At 42.6% G+C, this 22,464-nt stretch overlaps 1 protein-coding gene across 1 annotated transcript in view; it reads right to left on the bottom strand.

Annotated features, from left to right (window-relative positions):
- The window catches only part of ecpas (Ecm29 proteasome adaptor and scaffold), a 151,663-nt gene that overhangs the window by 36,691 nt on the left and 92,508 nt on the right, over nucleotides 1-22,464 (bottom strand). The window contains exons 25-34 of the mRNA XM_070887950.1: nucleotides 17,881-18,026; nucleotides 16,461-16,515; nucleotides 15,067-15,181; nucleotides 14,441-14,509; nucleotides 8,216-8,333; nucleotides 7,870-8,037; nucleotides 7,073-7,152; nucleotides 3,250-3,355; nucleotides 2,778-2,825; nucleotides 1,312-1,433 (exon numbers count right to left, since the gene is read on the bottom strand). Coding sequence (XP_070744051.1) covers nucleotides 1,312-1,433; nucleotides 2,778-2,825; nucleotides 3,250-3,355; nucleotides 7,073-7,152; nucleotides 7,870-8,037; nucleotides 8,216-8,333; nucleotides 14,441-14,509; nucleotides 15,067-15,181; nucleotides 16,461-16,515; nucleotides 17,881-18,026 — 1,027 coding nt within the window. The remainder of the gene's footprint in view (nucleotides 1-1,311; nucleotides 1,434-2,777; nucleotides 2,826-3,249; nucleotides 3,356-7,072; nucleotides 7,153-7,869; nucleotides 8,038-8,215; nucleotides 8,334-14,440; nucleotides 14,510-15,066; nucleotides 15,182-16,460; nucleotides 16,516-17,880; nucleotides 18,027-22,464) is intronic.

Raw genomic sequence — 22,464 nt, 5'->3', positions numbered from 1 at the left:
CTGAATGCACTGTCTTAAAGGGTGGTGGAAGCACAATATGTAAGCAATATGTAAGCTTTTCCAGAGCTTATTACTAATGGGAACTGTGCAGCAGGCAGTAAAAGTGTCCTTTCATTCCTCGCTGAAGTGGGTCATCACCCCCCACCCCACAGTATTTTATATAGGGCTAACCTAGTTTATAGAAATTAAAAGGTGGTGTAAAATTGAGTGACAACATTTAATTTTGCACAAGGGTGCAAAACGGGAGAGTCACTATCGCCAGCAAGGGCACCCACCCATCACATTGAATGTTTTCAACTGCAGCCACGGGAACGTTTTTAAACATAGGAACAGGAGCAGGCTATTCAGCCCCTTGAGCCTGTTCCGCCATTCAATTAGATATTGGCTGATCTGTATCTTAATTACATCTACCCGCCTTTTGCTTCTGCTGCAGGTTGAATTGTTTGGACATTTTGTGGGAAAGCAAAATTAGAGAAACCCCAGGCTTCTATCTTGTAAACTCACTTGCATCCTTTGAATGTTATGCACCTTCCGCACACCACAGGAGTAGCCCAGTTTAATGGGCTCTGGGAGAGCCATGGGCTAAACACGCCTACAAAGAAATTATGAAGGTGAGAGGACTTACTATGTTCTACTACTGTCATATAAAGCTCCAGGGTCCTGCACCAATTATTTTTGGCCTGAACCGCAAATTAAGCTGTTCAACATTTAATGCTGTGTTCCCAGATTGGGGCACTCAATGCAAACAATATTCAAGCTCCAATTCCTGACTCTTGGGTTTACATTTCCTCCCCTCACTCCCTGTCAGCCTCCTCGTTATATTAATACTCGTTTCCCCAGAGTGTAGAATGTGAGTTTGATTCTAGAGTTTCCTGTTTTCACCTGATTTTGCTCCAATTCTTACTTCAACACAAATATGAAAGCACTGCATTTGGTGCAAATGGAAACATTTAAAAATAAACACCAAATCCCCCAGCAAACAACAGACACTACATATAATCATCGACTCATGTGATAAAACAGCAAGTTATTTTAATTCTGGCTGATTTTTAAAATTGCTGGGCTCCTGCAAGCTTGAGCCCAATAATGTCAAGTATTAAAAAGGACAAATAGTGTTGATTATCTGTAACTGTTTTTTTCCAAACTGTGCACATAAATGATACCCCCCTTTAAATATTTTGCAACTCTAAATATGGTGTTCAACACATAGGTTAAGTTTATGTTATTATCCAAAAATTAGACAAGTTATTAAAAAGGTTTCTGATTTTTTTTCCTTCTCCACAGTTGCTTCATGTTATATTAGATATCTACCTTAGAGATTGAACTTCTGCTACAGTGCTCATAATGCCTTTGTCCAATAAGCAAGGTAAGAGCACAGCAACAACTCGCTGACCAGCAACACCATTGGAAGGTTCACACATACGTACACACATCTATAAAAGAAAATAAACTCAATTATTATGCCAAAGACAGTGTACGAAGATTAATTCCTTTATAACTCCCTAATTATGAAAGTATTTCACAATTTATAATATTTAAGAGTCTGAGTCATCCTATCACCCCATCATGACTGGCTCCCCGTCCTTAACACCTTGTCTACAAATCCATCCATGACTTCACTTCATTCAATATCTCATGGTCAGCATTGCTACGTAGTACATAGAATTTACAGCATGGAAACAGGCCATTCGGCCCAACTGATCTATGCCAGTGTTTATGCTCCACACACACAAGCAATGTTTCCTTGTAATTCATTTTGGGCTGCGCGACCTATTCAAAATTATGTGCATGCACAGTTTTTCAATTTAAAAGCCAGCTCACCGTCTGCATGGGACCCTCTGGAATGATGTGCAGCCATGCAGCTTAAAGTGAACATTACACACAAGCCTCCTCCCACCGACTTCATCTCACCCTACCAGTATAACCTTCTATTCCTTTCTCCCTGCCTGTACTTATCTAGCTTCCCCTTAAATGCATCTATGCTATTCGCATTAGCTACTCCATGTGGTAGTAAAGCTGAAACAATGATACGAACTCTCAAAATTTGGATCACATTATGATGGTAGAAAAAAAAACAATCTTCCACAAATCATTTTCCTTGATTGAATTGGGCCTTCCAGATTAAAAAAATATATATATGTACACTGATGTATTCATGCAAATTAAGCTCCACACATTTTGTGTCATATGTGGGTAGAATCCGAGCTTACACCTGTGATCCTCTACACAAGTTTCCATGTCCTGCTGTTTCATCTGAGTGAAACATATTAACAAAGACTGGGGTTGAAGGCAGAGTTTGAGGAATTTTTAAAAAAAGTAAAAATAGATCAGAGGGAGTCAAAAACCTAACCTGCTGCGGTGCATTTCACAATGAACAAGCTACAATGGAATATTGATGGAGGTATAGGGTGCCAACCCATTCATTTGGCTGGAGAGTCTATTTTGATTGCTTTGATGTTTGAAGATTTTAGTGCTTACAACCATTAAAAAGATACTCAACAACAGAAAATTTAAATAAAAAGCAGCAAGAACAATTTTAAGTTCAAAACAACAGTTTTGATGCTGTAGTTCAGTCAGTTTAATAGAATTAAAGACATACAGAAAAACTGGCTGAAAACTCGCTCAATTAGTTGAGCTGCTAGGTTGCTGTAAAATCCTGAAGCTTTAGCCGCTAACATTAATGAGAGTACTAAAACCTTAAATAGCTCTCATTTAATAGCACTCCACCGATAGATGATAGAAATTAAGTTCTATCCATATGTATTCAATATCCTTACCTTACTCAGGGTTTTAAGTGCAAGGTCTGCAGCCTTACGAACAGACTCCTGTTAAGCAAATAAGATTGATCTGTTAAAAGGTACATCCTCAGCAATTTAATGTTTTGCTCCTAATTTTCAACTCCCCCCTCCCCCCCCCACAACCGCGAATAATGTGGAAATCTCTCTCACTGTACTACTGAGGGAAATGCAGTATTTCCCCACCCCCACCAATTTTCTCCCCTATAGGCACTGACTCATGATGGCGTTTGGTTGTTCGGGATAGCCATCCTCAACCTCAGCTGAGTGGTCATTCTTCATTTGAGAGCCTACACATTAAATGTTGGCAGTGGGGTGGCATCACAATCCAAAACAATCCTGCCTTCATTCAGCAGACGGGACCCGTAAACTAAGTTACAGAACAGTGTTACCTGAAAGCTATTTTCAGTGCCAAACCCCAACTTGGAAGAATATCTGAAGTTAACTGCTGTACCTTTATATCATCACGCACTCTGAAGAGAGTTTCCCACATTTCTGTAAGTCGGTCAATGATTTCATCCACTTGTCTTCCCCGTAGTAGATCATTAATTGCTAAACAGCTGTAAGCAATAGTTATGCGAGTGAATACAGCTGAAGAAACCTAGATTCCATTCTTTAGAACACGGTCATTTTAAACAAAGTAGTGTATATAATACTCAGCAGTCGGAAAATTATAATGGACCCACAAGAAGAAGTTAGCGGACGGATCATTGAAATGCCATTAAGTATTGGGAGGGGACAGGAACTAGCCTAATAAATCTGATCAAAACAAGTGGCAGCTGTTCAGACACTTTTATTGTACAGATGCTGTGCAGGTTTCTGTTCTCAATCAAGATTGAAAAATGATTGAAATTAAAAATAATTTTTTTAAATTCATGTTGTTCAAAAATATTCTATAGAATGATTAAATCTCTTCTGCATTTAGTATTTAAGGTAGCTCACAAAATGGACCAGTTATACTGAAATAAATATTCCAGGGCAAGACCGTTTGTCTGCCGTGGCTCAGTTCGTAGCACTTTCACCCAAGTCAGAAGGTTGTGGATTCAAGCCCCATTCTAGAGACTTGAGCACAAAATTTACGCTGCCACTCTCAGTACAGTACTGAAGGAGTCCTGCACTGTTGGAGGTGCTGTCTTTTGGATGAGAGTTAAACCCAGGCTCCATCTGCCCTCTCAGGTGGGCGTAAAAGATCCCATCGAATTATTTGATCAGCAGGTGTTTCTGCAACGTGTCCTTGCCAATATTTATCCCTCAACCAACATCACTAAAACAGATTATCTGGTCGTTATCACCTTGCTGTTTGTAGGTCCTTGCTTTGCACAAATTGGCTGCCACGTTTCCTACATTACAACAGTGACTACATTTCAAAAGTACTTCATTGGCTGTAAAGCACTTTGGGATGTCCTGAGGTTGTGAAAGGCACTATATTAGTGCAAGTCTTTCTTTTATATTGGTTTTCTTTTAAAAGTGATCACCAATCATGTCTTCCATATTTGCTGTTTGAGGCTAGGTGCTGAAAATGGCATTTCTTTGCTGAGATTCAGTTCCTAGAGCCCTGGTCCCAAACTGCTGTACCAATTAACGAGGCAAAGGTAAGCACAAAAACAAAACCAGTCCCCTTCCCCAAACACGAAGTAAAATTCCAGAGGGGATTATTTTCAATTAACAGGATTTGACTATCAAAGTCAGACTCAACTCAAGCAAGAGTCTAACTGACTTTTTAAACTTTACAAAAGCAAAATACTGCGGATGCTGGAATCTGCAATAACAGAAAATGCTGGAAATCTCAGCGGGTCAGGCAGCATCTGTGGAGAGAAAGCAGAGTCAACGTTTCGAGTCGATGACCCTTCGTCAGGAGTTCTGATGAAGGGTCATCCACCCGAAACGTTGATTCTGTTTCTCTCCACAGATGCTCCCTGATCTGCTGAGATATCCAGTATTTTCTGTAGACGTTTTACTTTTCAGTTTTCTTTCCAAGACCTTTCCGAGGAATGTAATCTACTGATAGAAACATAGAAAATAGGTGCAGGAGCAGGCCATTCAGCCCTTCTAGCCTGCACCGCCATTCAATGAGTTCATGGCTGAACATGAAACTTCAGTACCCCCTTCCTGCTTTCACGCCATACCCCTTGATCCCCCGAGTAGTAAGGACTTCATCTAACTCCCTTTTGAATATATTTAGTGAATTGGCCTCAACCACTTTCTGTGGTAGAGAATTCCACAGGTTCACCACTCTCTGGGTGAAGAAGTTTCTCCTCATCTCGGTCCTAAATGGCTTACCCCTTATCCTTAGACTGTGACCCCTGGTTCTGGACTTCCCCAACATTGGGAACATTCTTCCTGCATCCAACCTGTCCAAACCCGTCAGAATTTTAAACGTTTCTATGAGGTCCCCTCTCACTCTTCTGAACTCCAGTGAATACAAGCCCAGTTGATCCAGTCTTTCTTGATAGGTCAGTCCCACCATCCCGGGAATCAGTCTGGTGAATCTTCGCTGCACTCCCTCAATAGCAAGAATGTCCTTCCTCAAGTTAGGAGACCAAAACTGTACACAATACTCCAGGTGTGGCCTCACCAAGGCCCTGTACAACTGTAGCAACACCTCCCTGCCCCTGTACTCAAATCCCCTCGCTATGAAGGCCAACATGCCATTTGCTTTCTTAACCGCCTGCTGTACCTGCATGCCAACCTTCAATGACTGATGTACCATGACACCCAGGTCTCGTTGCACCTTCCCTTTTCCTAATCTGCCACCATTCAGATAATAGTCTGTCTCTCTGTTTTTACCACCAAAGTGGATAACCTCACATTTATCCACATTATACTTCATCTGCCACGCATTTGCCCACTCACCTAACCTATCCAAGTCACTCTGCAGCCTCATAGCATCCTCCTCGCAGCTCACACTGCCACCCAACTTAGTGTCATCCGCAAATTTGGAGATACTACATTTAATCCCCTCGTCTAAATCATTAATGTACAATGTAAACAGCTGGGGCCCCAGCACAGAACCCTGCGGTACCCCACTAGTCACTGCCTGCCATTCCGAAAAGTACCCATTTACTCCTACTCTTTGCTTCCTGTCTGACAACCAGTTCTCAATCCACGTCAGCACACTACCCCCAATCCCATGTGCTTTAACTTTGCACATTAATCTCCTGTGTGGGACCTTGACGAAAGCATTCTGAAAGTCCAAATATACCACATCAACTGGTACTCCCTTGTCCACTTTATTGGAAACATCCTCAAAAAATTCCAGAAGATTTGTCAAGCATGATCTCCCTTTCACAAATCCATGCTGACTTGGACCTATCATGTCACCATTTTCCAAATGCGCTGCTATGACATCCTTAATAATTGATTCCATCATTTTACCCACTACTGAGGTCAGGCTGACCGGTCTATAATTCCCTGCTTTCTCTCTCCCTCCTTTTTTAAGATCACTGCCAATCTGTACGACTAGTACAACATCATCCTTAAAAAAAAAACTGATTTAACCTAATAAACATTATTTAAACTGTTTAGTTTCCTATTGCTGGTGTTACTCAGATCCATGGAAACTTATCTTTCTTATTTAGTATGATTCTCTATTCTCCTTCCTAAATTTCATCTTCAATACTATAATTTTCTCAAATTGCCAGTCACGGTGCAGGTACACAGCTGTAATTATTCCACACCCCACCCCAACAAAGAAAGACAAATTGCCTGCTGCCAACAACAATGGATTGAACAATGTGAAAATTAGCTATTAGGCATACACAAAAACAAATGATTCAGATCAATGAAAATTAGTACTTCATTGTTGCTTAAAGCAGACAACACGCCTTCTTAAAGAGGACAGGTAGACCAGCTAGATCTCAGGAAGATTACAACTGTGCATTAATTAATTTGTTCAATTTTCTTTCTTAATGCTAGGTGACCTTTTGCATTTAGACTCTAATCTCATTACCCCACAACAATGCAACTAAATATTCGATACTGGTTACCCAACAATTATTTTCCATTCCTGCCCCATCTCCTTTATCCTGTTGTTCTTTCCTGCTCCCCTTGCATTGAACGCATTGATTCTTGCTGGTGGTCACCCTAGTGTTAGCCTAGCCTTTCAAAGCTGCTAGACAGCAATCAAGTGCACAATACAGGCCAAATTCACCCCCTCCCACCCCATTTTAACCTAGACATGCCAAGGACAGCTGTAACACTGAGATCCAGATGTAATCAAGAGTTGTGCTACTGTGATTGTCACACAGGACCATACCACACTTCTGAAACAGTAGTACCTGGATTCACGAACCCGCCAAAGATTGCTGGTTAAATTGTTAATTAGATCGTGAAGAATCTCCTTTAAGTACGTATCTATCTGTTAGAAGAAACATAATTAATTCTTTCTAAAATTGCCTGAAGTGGATGAGTTAAAAAAACAGACCTACGATACATTATAGCTTATAGCACATATGAAGGAAAAGGATGTGGATCAATTATGCGAGAACTATGCATTAAAAAAAGATACCAATTCGTATAGTTGTCTTATCTACTTAATCAGCTCCTCCATCACTAATTTTAAATGTCTTAAATTTTACCTTCTGTTACATATAGGGTATTAAGAAAATAATTTTAAAAATAACATGCAAAAACTGGTATCAACAGAAGGATTGTGTGTGTGTGGGGGCAGGGGGGTAATTGCACACTAGTAAGTGCTGAATGAACATTCCTTCAGAGCAGGTAAAATGGAATTAATCCTGCACAAATGGTGCATTGTTCATAGTGAGAGAGCAGGATGAATCGTAGGAGTGTCATCCCTTAAAGGGACATCATCCCTATGATTCTTTTCCTCGTGAAAGCACTATTTATTAGTGCGAGTACCCAGTTGTGTTGGAGGTTGTTTGAAATAAAAAATAACTTTTTCCATGCGTGTGTGTATACTTCAACTTAAGTAATTGCAACCAGCAACATCAATCAGACAGAAAAAACTAACTATCTTGGAGATGACTAGACCTCCAATGATGTTATCCCAATAGCTGTAGCTCAAAGGAACAAACCAAACACACCTTGAATCTGAATGAAACTCCACACTTACAGCACTTTTATCTGTGACAAGAGCATTCCAAATACTGGTCATTGCCAGCCGGATTCCAGAATTCGGATCGAACTGATATCGATAAAGACGTGGGATAAGTTTAGATAAATAAGGAGCCAACTGCTCTTCAGCCTTCGTTGCTATGATGTTGAAGCCAAAAGCCGCACCCTGCAGGGACAAGCAGCCGTTATTTAATAACAGCATCACCATCACATATGCTTGGTGCTAACACAGTACACTGGCAAATCCATATGATCAGGCCTGGTCGACAGATCTTACTCTTTTTGTCGAGCTTCCTTATTTCTTGTTTACATACATTGCGAACAGTTCCTAAAATGTCATTTACCTTTCGAGAGTTCCACATGGCATGGTGATTGGCCAGGTTCATGAACTTGTAAACAAGGTCAGGTTGATTAAGATCACTGGCAAGACTGCAAAGTTCTTTGTAAGTCGACAGTCCTTGTCTGAGGAAGGTTTGAAACAAAAGTCAGTTGGTAGCATGAAGTGACATACCTACAACAACAACTTTTATTTATATAGCGCCTTTAACATAGTCAAACGTCCCACAGCAGTGTTATATGACCAAACAGATAAATTTGACATGGAGCCACGCAAGAAGAAATTACGGCAGATGATCAAAAACTTGGTTAAAAACCATATGGAATTGTTGGTGGGAGAGGGAGAGATAATTTGGGGTGTCTCAGAAAATTTGGTGTCTCTCAGAAATACAGTAAAAAGGTACTTCAGATGCTAGTACTAGCTCCCTTGCTTTTTGTGGTGTATATCAATTATTTAGACTTGAATGTAAGGGGTATGTATAAGAAGTTTGCAGATGATACTAAAATCGGCAGTGTGGTTGATAATGAAGAAGAAAATTGTAGACTGCAGGAATATATCAATCAACTGGTCAGGTGGGCAGAACAGTGGCAAATGGAATTCAATCCGGAGACGTGTGAGGTTTGGGGAGGGCAACAAGGCAAAGAAATACACATTAAATGGTAAGACAATGAGAAGTGGAGAGGAACAAGGGGACCTTGGAGTGCATGTCCACAGATCCCTGAAGGTAGCAGGGCAGGTAGATAAGGTGGTTAAGAAGGCATAGAATACAAGAACAGGAAGGTTATGCTTGAACTGTATAAAACACTAGTTAGGCCACAGCTAGAGTATTGCGTGTAGTTCTGGTCACCACATTAGAGGAAAGATGTGATTGCACTAGAGAGGGTACAGAGGAGATTTACAAGAATGTAGCCTGGACTGGAGAACTTTAGCTATGAGGAAATATTGAATAGGCTGGGTTTGTTTTCTTGGGAACAGAGGAGGTTGAGTGGAGACCTTATTGAGATATATAAAATTAGGAGCGGCCTAGATAGAGTGGATAGGATGGACTTATTTCCCTTAGCAGAGGGGTCAACAACCAAGGGGCATAGATTTAAAGTAATTGGTAGAAGGTTTCGAGGGGATTTGAGGGGAAATTTCTTCACCCAGAGGGTGGTTGGGGTGTAGAACTCACTGCCTGAAAGGGTGATAGAGGCAGAAACCCTCATCACATTTAAAAAATACTTGGATGTGCACCTGAAGTGCCGTAAACTACAGGGCTACGGACCAAGAGCTGGGAAGTGGGATTAGGCTGGATAGCTCTTGATCGGCCGGTGGAGGCACGATGGGCTGAAAAGGCCTCCTTCCGTGTTGTAAATTTCTATAATTCTATATGTAAAAAAACCCATAATGCTGCACAAAATCCTTCCTTCCCATCATCCACTCATGAGCTACAATTGTTCCCTGCCTCTCAACATGTTGAATTTAAAAATCACTGTATTCAAAACAGTTCATGGCCAATGTTCCCAATAAGGTCCGAATCTGAAAGGTCCTGCACAGGCTGCTCACAGACAGTAAATACCGAGCATGCGCAGAAATTTAAAGGGACTGAGCATTAAAAGAAACAAGCGCGCAGAACAAAGCACAGATTATAGGGAACATTGTTCATGGCCTAGTTTCACACTATTTTTGCAATTTCCTCCAGCTTTATATCCCCACCTTCACTGCTCACAAGGCCGTACATAGATCTTAGTTGGCTCTTTTCTTTTCCTACATACTTCTCCCTTTCATATTCTGTGGTGAGTGTTGCTTTATTCCTCTCGACAGCTTGCCTGAGATTAACTTTGTACATTATCCAGAACATTTCACTTCTTTAAATGTTTTTATTTACAGCTTGTTAAAGCCGATAAACTGCTTCTATAGGTTGGACCTCCCTTATCTGGGACTCCTTTATCCGGCACCACCCCTCGTCCGGCATGATTCCGACGGCCGGGGGCGCACGCGCAGCACGCGACCGACCTCCACCCCGACACCTGTCGGGGCCGCACCGACATTCGGCCCGCCGACACTTCGCCGCCCACTGAGGGCCCGTCGATACTTCAGGCTTGCCTGGGGCGCCGACCTCCTCCCACCCACCACCCCTCCCCGACCTCGAGCCGCTGACGACCTCTCATCCGGCAAAATCCCTTATTCGGCACAGGCCAGGTCTCGAGAGTGCCGGATAAGGGAGGTTCAACCTGTATTACTTTTGAGTCATGATCTCTATTTTAATCAGTCCTTTTAATGCGGCTCATTTAGCTTCCTTTTTAAGTTCTAACAGTTTCCGCTTTTCAAACTCTGATGGGCCTATTATGCATGCCCACCATTGTTTGTTTGTATTTTAGTTTATTTTTCAAATGTTTCAAGGAGAAAATGTGAGGCATTTTTCCCCCTTTATACAACGAGCAGATGAATATGTGGCTGGAGAGATGGTGCAGGAAAGAGGGCTTCAGATTCCTGGGGCATTGGGACCGGTTCTAGGGGAAGTGTACAGGCCAGACAGGTTGCACCTCAACAGGACTGGAACCAATAACCTCGTGGGGAGCTTTGTTGATGCTGTTGGGGAGGGTTTAAACTAAGTTGGTAGGGGGAATGGGTAGCAGAAGGGAGAAACAAAGGGAATAGATGGATAGCACTAAAGTAATAAATAATAAGGTATTAGGTGGGATCAGACTGAGAGAGAATACAGGATAGTCTAAGATAGGTTTACAGTGTATGTATATGAACGCACAAAGCATAGTAAATAAGGTTGGTGAGCTACAGGCTCAAATAGCCACATAGGAATATGATGTTGTGGCAATAACGGAGACCTGGCTTAAAAAAGGCAGATTGGGTATTAAATATTCCTGGATACAAGGTGTTCAAGAAAGATAGGGAAGGAAAGATAGGTGGTGTGGCAGTATTGGTTAAGGAGAATGCTGCAGTGCTGGAAAGAGAGAGGATGCCCTGGAGGGGTCAAGGACAGAATCTATATGGCTAGAGTTAATAAATAATAGGTGTCATTACACTACTAGGTGTATTCTATAGGCCACCTAGTGGGAAAAATATGGAGGAGCAAATCTGCAGAGAAATTATAGAGAATGCAAGAACTATAGAATTGTGATAATGGGGGATTTGAACTATCTTAATATATACTGGGATAGTAATAGTGTGAAGGGCAGCAAGGGGAAGAATTTCTGAAGTGTGTTCAGGAGAACTTTCTGGATCAGTATGTTTCTGGCCCAACAAGAAAGGAGGCATTGCTGGATCCAGTTCTGGGGAATGAGGTTGGTCAAGTGGAGCAAGTGTCAGTAGGCGAACATTTAGGGAACAGTGATCATAGTATCATAAGGTTTAGATTAGCTTTGGAGAAGGACAGGAAGCAATCTAGAGTAAAAATATTTAATTGGAGGAAGGCCAATTTCAGTGGGATGTGAACTGATCTGCCCAGATAAATTGGAATCAAAGATTGGCAGGCAAAACTGTAATGGAACAATGGGCTGCCTTTAAAAAGGAAATAGTTCAGGTACATAGGGGGGAAGGTAGGGCAACTCAAGTCAGAGCTGTCTGGATGACGAAAGAGATAGAGAGTAAAATGAAGCAGAAAAAGAGCGCGTATGTCAGATGGCAGGTCGAGAACAGATCTGAGAATCAGGCTAAATATAGAGGAGAAAGTTAATGGGAGAAGTGGAAAAGAAAATAAGAGGGGCAAAGAGAGCGTATGAGAATAGAATGGCAGATAACATAAAAGGTAAACCAAAAGTCTTCTTATAGGTATATAAATAGTAAACGGGTAGTAAGATAGGGGTGGGGCTGATTAGGGACCAAAAAGGAGACAGAGGCAGATGGTATGGCTGAGGTGCTAAATGAGTACTTTGCATCTGTCTTCACCAAGGAAGATGTTGCCATAGACATAGTGAAGGAGGAGGTAGAGGAGATACTGGATGGGATAAAAATTGATAGAGGTACTAGAAAGGCTGGCTGCACTTAAAGTAGATAACTCACCAGGACCAGATGGGATGCATCCTAGGACACTGAGGAAAGTGAAGGAAGAAATCGCGGAGGAATTGGCCATAATATCCCAATCCTCCTTAGAAACGGGTGTGGCGTCAGAGGACTGGAGAATTGCAAATGTTACACCCTTGTTCAAAAAAGGGTGTAACGATAAACTCAGCAACTACAGGCCAGTCAGTTTAACCTCGGTAGTGGGGAAGCTTTTAGAAACAATAATCAGGGATAAAATTAACAGTCACTTGGACAAGTGTGGATTAATTAAGGAAAGCCAGCATGGATTTGTTAAAGGCAAATCGTATTTAACCAATTTAATCGATTTTTTTGATGCGGTAACAAAGAGGGTTGATGAGGACAATGCGGTTGATGTGGCGTTTGACAAAGTGCCACATAATTGGCTTGCCAGCAAAGTTGAAGCCCATGGAATAAAAGGGACAGGGGCAGCATGGATACAAAATTGGCTAAGTGGCAGGAAACAGAATAGTGGTGAATGTTTGTTTTTCGGACTAGAGGCAGGTATTCCCCAGGGGCCAGTACTAGAAACACTGCTTTCCTTGATAGACTTCAAGAGGACATAGACAGGCTGGTGGAATGGCGGACACATGGCAGATGATATTTAACACAGAAAAGTGCAAAGTGACACATTTTGGTAGAAAGAATGAGGAGAGAAAATATATACTAAAGGGTACAATCCTAAAGGGGGTGCAGAGAGATCTGGGAGTATATGTGTACAAATCGCTGAAGGTGGCAGGGCAAGTTGAGAAAGCAGTTAAAAAAGCTTACGGGATCCAGGGCTTCATGAATAGTGGTATAGAGTACTAAAGTGTGGAAATTATGATGAACCTGTATAGAACACTAGTTTGGCCTCAACTGGAGTATTGTGTCCAGTTCTGGGCACCGCACTTTAGGAAGGATATGAGAGGGTGCAGAAAAGATTTACGAGAATGATTCCAGGGATGAGGGACTTCAGTTACGTGGATAGACTGGAGAAGCTGGGGTTGTTCTCTTTGGAGCAGAGAAGAGAGAGAGGAGATTTGCTAAAGATGTTCAAAATCATGAGGGGTCTGGACAGGAGAGAGAGAGAAAAACTGTTCCCATTGGTGGAAGGGTCGAGAACCAGAGGGCACAGATTTAAGGTGATTGGCAAAAAAACCAAAAGCGACACAAAAAAAAAACTTTTTATGCATTGAGTGATTAGGATCTGGAATGCACTGCCTAAAAGGGTGGTAGAGGCAGATTCAATCACAGCTTTCAAAAGGGAGTTGGATAAGTGCCTGAACGAAAATTTTTTGCAGGGCTACAGGGAAAGGCCAGGGGAATGGGCCTTGCTGAAGTGCTCTTGCAGAGAGCCAGCGTGGGTTCAACAGGCCGAATGGCCTTCTTGCATGCTGCAACCATTCTATGATTCTATATTTTCCTTGTTCACCATCCTTTCTTTTTAATTGATGCAAGTTTTCCCTCTGTTGGAAAATTCCTCCAGAAATATTCCGGTTAAAATTAGGAATCCAAAATGTATGGAAATCATGGGAGCAAATCTGCTTAAACTGGGGAGAGCTAAACTAGATTTTTTGAAACTAGGGCAATTGGATCAGGTGTATCACAACCCTAGCCAGAAAATTTGACCAAACACTCTGGGAAAGAAATACTAAAATTGCTAAGTGATGCATGCATTGCAAGACAGTTATTTAATGGTTCTGGAAATAATTAAGATTTATATGAAGATGTTTCCACTTGTGAGGGAGTCCAAAATTAAGGGCCATAAATACAATATCGTCAACAATAAATGCAATAGGGAATTTAGGAGAACATTCTTTACCCAGACAGTGGTTAGAAAGTGGAACTTGCTACCACTGGGAGTAGTTGAAGCAAATAGCATAGATGCATTTAAGGGGAAGTTAGATAAGTACATGAAAGAGAAATGAATGGAAGGATACGTGGATAGGGTGAGATGAAGTAGGGTGGGAGGTGGCTTGTGTGGAGCACAGACACGTGCATAGACCAGTTGGTCCTATAGGCCTGTTTCTGTGCTGTATATTCTACGTAATATATTTCATGAATGTCCACGAAAAATTAATCCCAATCTGAATTCCATATGCAAACTTGCTTCACAAAAACTGTTGTTCTAATGCAACATGAACACTAATGCAGAATTTCAGAAATGATCGTTCCATTGAATGCCTCATAAATACCAGAATGTTAGCAAATCATAATTCCTGGCCTTTCTTACCCATCAGGAGTTTTGCCCATTGAGGTTCCTTGAAACAGTTCAGTGTCTTCAGACAGATTTTGTTTAATCCTGTAAGAGGAATGATTGTTCAGTAAATGAACAGAGTCAACAGCTTTGACCAATTATCATAATATATTCAAAATGGGTTACATATTCCAAAATAATTTAGATGTTCCCAAGTAATTATTTGAAAAAGAACTAATCCAGAAATCAAAATGTTGCAAAACAGCAGCAATTATTAAAGTGAAACACATTTTGAAACAAGATGTGGTCTGGAATCTATCAATATGACTACATTACACTTTCATTCAGAACTCATACTTCCTCAGATAACTGGCAATTTGTTATTCATTAATAAACAAAGGATCAAATCTTTGCACACAGCAACATGCTCTCCTTCATAGGGGGAATTCTGAAAGGAAACATAGCATCAGGAAAGACAAAAGATTATCGCTTTGGCAAAACAAATTCATACGGTTAATTCAGTAACTTAAAACATTACATTTTTAAAAAGCTGCAGATCCTGCTGTAAAAAAGGACTATTTATTGTTTAAATCTTTAGCTCAGAGTAGTTACCAGATTATAGATTTTTAAAAATTCTTTCCAGTTGAAGGATGCATTCTTACCGTTTCCCCGTCATAAGTGTTTCCACAAGTATTGATACCAGCTCCTTTTGATCCTGTTCACTGCCTAGTTCATAGACCAATCCAAGACCTTTCGAAGCCACATCTTGGCTGAGCTCTACGATGTTAACATGCAAATAAATCAGCACAAAGCATCAACTTGTTCAACATATACAGCTATACTGTTTTAAAAAAAAATTTACTTATGCAGCTATACTTTATTAAATAATTTGTTTACTCAAAAGATTCCTATACAGAGGTGCAGTAGCTTCCCGAGTGTTGGAACTGCCAGCTTTCTTCACTGGATGATACTGTTTTGGTGCTAATTGTTTTCTGTAATGTCTGGTACACCGACTAAATTTATTGTGGTAATTAAAATACATATGCTGTTCCATAACCATACTGGCAGTTCCACAGCATTTTAAGAGTATTTTTTATCCTCATCAGAACATGATGTACTCAGCGTTGCAATTGTGTATATAAAATTAACTAAATTGGATATAAAGTTTTAGTTAAATAATCTATTAATTACTTAAAAAATTTTAGCGCAATTTTAACCATAAATAAATGGGCTTCTATTAATAAAATGAGAACTTCATTGCACATTTATGATTTGCAGGTGCATGCAGTGATGTAAATTGGACCAATTCAATAAAAATATACATGCTGCTGGTGAGAAACTTAATCAGTAGCAGACATTTAGAAGGGCACCATGCTTTAAGACTTGAGAGGCTTTGGTGAGGGCACAAAAGAGATTTACTATAACGGTTCTAGGTTTGAGGGAATCCTGGTATGTGGATAGACTCGAGAAGCTGGGGTTGTTCTCCTTGAAGCAGAGAAGGCTAAGTAAGAGGAGATTTGATAGAGATGCTTAAAATCATGAAGGGTTTTGATAAGAGTAAATAAAGAGAAACTATTTCCAACGGATGAAGGGTCAATAACTAAAGGGCACAGATTTAAGGTGATTGGCAAAGGAATCATAGGCGACATGAGGGGAAACTTATTTTTACACAACGAATGGTTAGGATTTGGAATGTACTGCCTGATAGGGTAGTGGATACAGATTCAATAGTAGCTTTCAAAAGGGAATTGGATTAATACTTGAAGTAGAAAAGAATTGCAGGGACATGGGGAAAGAGTGGGGGAGCGGGACTAACAGCATTGCTCTTGAAAAGAGCCGGCACAGACTTGGTGAGCCGAATGGTGCTGTACTATTCTATGATTCTATTCTAAGATTGCCTTAAATATAGCTCTCATTTTAAGCCATTATGTGCCGGAGTGAAAGGTAGCTTAACTCTTATAATTGAAGCTTTTGCCATTCTTTAAACCCAGCTTTCTTTGACCAGCAGTGAAAAGAAATTTCAGTACAGGTAAGATTAAACGTACAGCAAACTTACCATCATTCTCGGATAAAATTGAAATGAACGCACCCTGAATTTCCTTTAAATGAGACTGTAAAGAAAATATTACACAGGTACAACCCATCAGATTGTTATATGTTTTGGAGAAATCCATGATCTAAACTGCAGTACTGTTATAAACGGAATTCCTACACAAACTGTGAAATCCGTTACTATTTTAAAAATTACTATCAATGATAAGTTAACTTTTTAGTTGTCATTTGGAAATTATGGGCTCAATTTTGGTCCACCCCTTTTTTCGGCACACTTTTCTCCATTCAGAAGTGCGCCGAAAAAATTCCTCCCTGCTTTGGCTGCTGTCCTGCCTTTACCCGGTAGTCGCGCAGCGTGGCCAGTCGAGTCGGGGGCGGAGCCAGCGACCTGCACTGAAAACAGTACCGGGACGTCTGCACATGCACAGTGGAGTCAGGTCGCGATGTCCGCACATGTGCAGTAGCGCCGAAATTTGGCAATCGGCCATTTTTAAAGGGATACGTAGCTGCTTGTGTTTTGCCGTTTGCTTGCTGCAGCCTGTCCGGTGATTTTGCTTCCTGTAGCCACTGTGTGTGTGCTCCGATGTCAGCAGTTTAATCGCTCCCACCCCTAGTCCTGGCCGAGTGGCCTCCTGGTGCATTGCCGTCCTGCACCTATCCCAGGCTGAGTGGCCCCCCGAATCGGCTGCCTTCCCAAGCTGAGTTTTCAGATGAAGGTAGGACTTACTTCTATTTTTTATCTGTTATTGAATGCTTATTACAAAGCACTAAACAAAACACAAAAAGTAAGTGTTGGTGCTTTAGATGCAGGTCTTCTCCGCTTCCCTTCCCGTCCCTATCCCAGGCCTCCGATATACCTACCTGCGCTGATTTCTTAACTCTCCGCAAGGGTTTTCTGAAGTGGCCACATACGCTGGCCTAAGTAGATTTGGAGTAACTATTAGCTGGCCAAAGTGGCCTAAATGGCCAAAACTGGCATAGGTGGCTGGTAAATGCCCCCTTTTGAGAAAAAAATAAACTAAAAATATTGTAACTAACTCACTTACACTGGCGCAAATTGAATGTGCAAAATGGGGATTTTAAGATACACCAGAAAAATCAAGTTACTCCAAAAAAAAACGGAGCAACTCCCAGCCAAAATTGAGCCCATGATTTCTACTTAGTAAGATTAATGAAAAGCCTTTTGCAGAGTATACTCTTGAAAACTTAAAAAAAATCAAACATAAAGTACATTCTGATGCATTTCTAATATCTCCATCTTAATTTAGAAGAATGTCTGCACAGCATCCCTATTTTTTTTTAAATGTCATTACATTGTATCCAAAATTTCACAATGTTAATATCAGTAGACTATCTCCACAAGGAATCAGTAATTATGGTCACTCTTAAAAATCAGCATTGAAAAAATAACTGAATGCCCTTACCTTGATCTCCTTGTGTTGACTCAGTTTTTTTACCAGCGACAAAAGCCATATGCAGGAAGCCTGGCGGACATGGGAATTGGGACTAACAATGTATTTCTTTAGGATTTCATCCAGAACCCAGGGAACAACATCATTTACTTGTATGGCTGAGGATAAAAAAAGGACCTTGAGGTTTGCAGGTGAGCTGGTGAGACTCATCCAAACTAGAAGTTGATTTCTGCTCCCAAGAATTCTTATCAATATAAAAATGTGACAAAAACTGCTGTTACTAACGTATAGCCAAATGTCACCGGTGGTTGCAATAATCAATAACAAGCTCCCTTTCCTATTACAATACCAAATGAAATACTATCTCAAATGCGGCATCACATTTCTCTGCCATTTTCCAAGTACCATTCTAGTTCTGCACCATCACAAATGTGCTTTCTGCACAACTGATCTACTCAAAACAGTCCAACTATACAGCAATATTAAAATTGGTGCAACAAATATCCAAGTGCACTTTCTTGCTTTAGAATTTAGCCTGTCCATCTATCGATATCATAAATTGTATGGCAGTGTGATATCGCACTGATTTTAACATTGCTTACTGGTCTCATCATCATAGACAGTCCCTTGAAATCGAGGCAGACTTGCTTCCACTCTAAAAGTGAGTTCTCAAGTGGCTATACAGTCCAATGCAGGCATTACAGTCTCTAACAGGTGGGGCTGACAGTGGTTGAAGGAAAGGGTAGGTGGGGAGTCTGGTTTGCCGCACGTTCCTTCCGCTGTCTGCACTTGATTTCTGCATGTTCTCGCTGACGAGACCGGAGGTGCTCAACGCCCTCCCGGATGCTCTTCCTCCACTTTGGGCGGTCTTGTGCCAGGGATTCCCAGGGATGTCGGTGGGGGATGTTGCACTTTATCAAGGAGGCTTTGAGGGTGTCCTTGAAAAGTTTCCTCTGTCCACCTGGGGCTCGCTTGCCGTGTAGGAGTTCTGAGTAGAGCGCTTGCTAAGGGAGCAGCAACCCAATTCGGGAGCTGCAAAGCAGCTCTACAGGCGGCTGAAGGTCGAGGTCCAACAAAAAACCCACGACCTAAAGAATAAATGGTGGGTGGAGAAAGCACAAGAGATCCAGCAGCTGGCTGACAGCCATGACGTGCGAGGATTCTTCACCGTAGTTAAGTCCCCCTTCGGCCCAAGCACCCAAGGCCTCACCCCACTGCTGGCCAAGAATGGAGAGGCACTCATTAAGGACACCAAGGCAGTCAGGGCCCGCTGGAAGGAGCATTTCAAAGATCTCCTTAACCAAAACTCTGCCTTCGACACGAGTGTCCTCAACTCCATCCCGCAACATGCTACCAGTCAACATTTCAGCAAAACCCAAGCCCTACACGAGGTGGAAAAGGCCATCCGTCAGCTCAAGAACAAGACATTAGGAGCAGATGGAATCCCCACTGAGGCACTAAAGTATGGCGGAGAAGCACTATTGGCGCAAATGCATGACCTCATCTCTCTTATCGGGAAGGAGAAGAGTATGCCGGGAGATCTTTGAGATGCCGCAACCATGACAGTTGGGGAGAGGCGGGAGCAGCGTCGGAGCGGCCTATAAAAGGCCCAGCGGGAGCTCGAGTACCAGCGGCAGTTGGGGAGAGGCGGGAGCAGCGTTGGAGCGGCCTATAAAAGGCCCAGCGGGAGCTCGAGTACCAGCGGCAGTTGGGGAGAGGCGGGAGCAGCGTCGGAGCGGCCTATAAAAGGCCCAGCGGGAGCTCGAGTACCAGCGGCAGTTGGGGAGAGGCGGGAGCAGCGTCGGAGCGGCCTATAAAAGACCCAGCGGGAGCTCGAGTACCAGCGGCAGTTGGGGAGAGGCGGGAGCAGCATCGGAGCGGCCTATAAAAGGCGTACCGGTGCAGCTACAGCGGGAGAGAAAGCAAAATAGAAGTAGAAAGGAATCAAAAGGTGACGTCACAGCCAATGGAGTAAGTGATTGGCTGGTGATTGGTGAGTAGCTTTTCTTTTTATTTTGTATATCAGTAAGTGAACTGTAACATTGCTATTACCAATTTAAGGGTATCTAAGGGTTAAGGCATGGCAGGAGAGCTCGGTCACGTGATATGCTCCTCCTGTACCATGTGGGAACTCAGGGACTCTTCCGGTGTCCCTGACGACTACGTGTGTGAGAAGTGTGTCCGCCTCGAGCTCCTGACAGTCCGCGTTGCGGAATTGGAGCTGAGTATGGATTCACTCTGGAGCATCCACGATGCTGAGAATGACGTGAGTATCACGTGTAGTGAGTTGGTCTTACCGCAGGAGAAGGGTCCACAGCCAGATAGGGAATGGAAGACCAGCAGGAAGAGCAGTGCAAGGAAGGTAGTGCAGGGGTCCCCTGTGGTCATCCCCCTGCAAAACAGTTACACCGTTTTGAGTGCTGTTGGGGGGGATGACTCATCAGGGGAGGGCAGCAGCAGCCAAGTTCATGGCACCGTGGCTGGCTCTGCTGCACAGGAGGGCAGGAAAAAGAGTGGAAGCGCGTTAGTGATAGGGGATTCAATGGTGAGGGGAATAGATAGGCGTTTCTGCGGCCGCAACCGAGACTCCAGGATGGTATGTTGCCTCCCTGGTGCAAGGGTCAAGGATGTCTCGGAGCGGGTGCAGGACATTCTGAAATGGGAGGGAGAACAGCCAGTTGTCGTGGTGCACATTGGTACCAACGACATAGGTAAAAAAAGGGATGAGTTCCTACGAAACGAATTTAAGGAGCTAGGAGCTAAATTAAAAAGTAGGACCTCAAAAGTAGTAATCTCGGGATTGCTACCAGTGCCACGTGCTAGTCAGAGTAGGAATCGCAGATGAATATGTGGCTTGAGCAGTGGTGCAGCAGGGAGGGATTCAAATTCCTGGGGCATTGGAACCGGTTCTGGAGGGAGGTGGGACCAGTACAAACCGGACGGTCTGCACCTGGGCAGGACCGGAACCAATGTCCTAGGGGGAGTGTTTGCTAGTGCTGTTGGGGAGGAGTTAAACTAATATGGCAGGGGGATGGGAACCAATGCAGAGAGACAGAGGGAGACAAAAGGGAGGCAGAGGCAGGAGACGGAGGGGAGATGGGGGGGGGGGGGGGGTGGGGGGCGGAGAGGCCCGGAACAGGAAGGGCCACTGTGCGGCAGAATTCTAAAAGGACAAAGGGTGTTAAAAAAACAAGCCTGAAGGCTTTGTGTATTAATGCAAGGAGTATCTGCAATAAGGTGGATGAGTTAACTGTGCAAATAGATGTTAACAAATATGATGTGATTGGGATTATGGAGACGTGGCTCCAGGATGATCAAGGCTGGGAACTCAACATCCAGGGGTATTCAACATTCAGGAAGGATAGAATAAAAGGAAAAGGAGGTGGGGTAGCATTGCTGGTTAAAGAGGAGATTAATGCAATAGTTAGGAAAGACATTAGCTTGGATGATGTGGAATCTATATGGGTAGAGCTGCAGAACACCAAAGGGCAAAAAACGTTAGTGGGAGTTGTGTACAGACCTCCAAACAGTAGTAGTGATGTTGGGGAGGGCATCAAACAGGAAATTAGGGGTGCATGCAATAAAGGTGCAGCAGTTATAATGGGTGACTTTAATATGCACATAGATTGGGCTAGCCAAACTGGAAGCAATACGGTGGAGGAGGATTTCCTGGAGTGCATAAGGGATGGTTTTCTAGACCAATATGTCGAGGAACCAACTTGGTGGGAGGCCATCTTAGACTGGGTGTTGTGTAATGAGAGAGGACTAATTAGCAATCTCATTGTGCGAGGCCCCTTGGGGAAGAGTGACCATAATATGGTGGAATTCTGCATTAGGATGGAGAATGATACAGTTAATTCAGAGACCATGGTCCAGAACTTAAAGAAGGATAACTTTGAAGGTATGAGGCGTGAATTGGCTAGGATAGATTGGTGAATGATACTTAAGGGGTTGACTGTGGATGGGCAATGGCAGACATTTAGAGACCGCATGGATGAATTACAACAATTGTACATTCCTGTCTGGCGTAAAAATAAAAAAGGGAAGGTGGCTCAACCGTGGCTATCAAGGGAAATCAGGGATAGTATTAAAGCCAAGGAAGTGGCATACAAATTGGCCAGAAATAGCAGCGAACCTGGGGACTGGGAGAAATTTAGAACTCAGCAGAGGAGGACAAAGGGTTTGATTAGGGCAGGGAAAATGGAGTACGAGAAGAAGCTTGCAGGGAACATTAAGGCGGATTGCAAAAGTTTCTATAGGTATGTAAAGAGAAAAAGGTTAGTAAAGACAAACGTAGGTCCCCTGCAGTCAGAATCAGGGGAAGGCATAACAGGGAACAAAGAAATGGCAGACCAATTGAACAAGTACTTTGGTTCAGTATTCACTAAGGAGGACACAAACAACCTTCCAGATATAAAAGGGGTCGGAGGGTCTAGTAAGGAGGAGGAATTGAGGGAAATCTTTATTAGTCAGGAAATTGTGTTGGGGAAATTGATGGGATTGAAGGCCGATAAATCCCCAGGGCCTGATGGACTGCATCCCAGAGTACTTAAGGAGGTGGCCTTGGAAATAGCGGATGCATTGACAGTCATTTTC

Source organism: Pristiophorus japonicus, chromosome 1 (genome assembly GCF_044704955.1).
Source record: "Pristiophorus japonicus isolate sPriJap1 chromosome 1, sPriJap1.hap1, whole genome shotgun sequence".
Lineage (NCBI taxonomy): Eukaryota > Metazoa > Chordata > Chondrichthyes > Pristiophoridae > Pristiophorus > Pristiophorus japonicus.
This window is presented reverse-complemented; position numbering and strand designations above follow the sequence as displayed.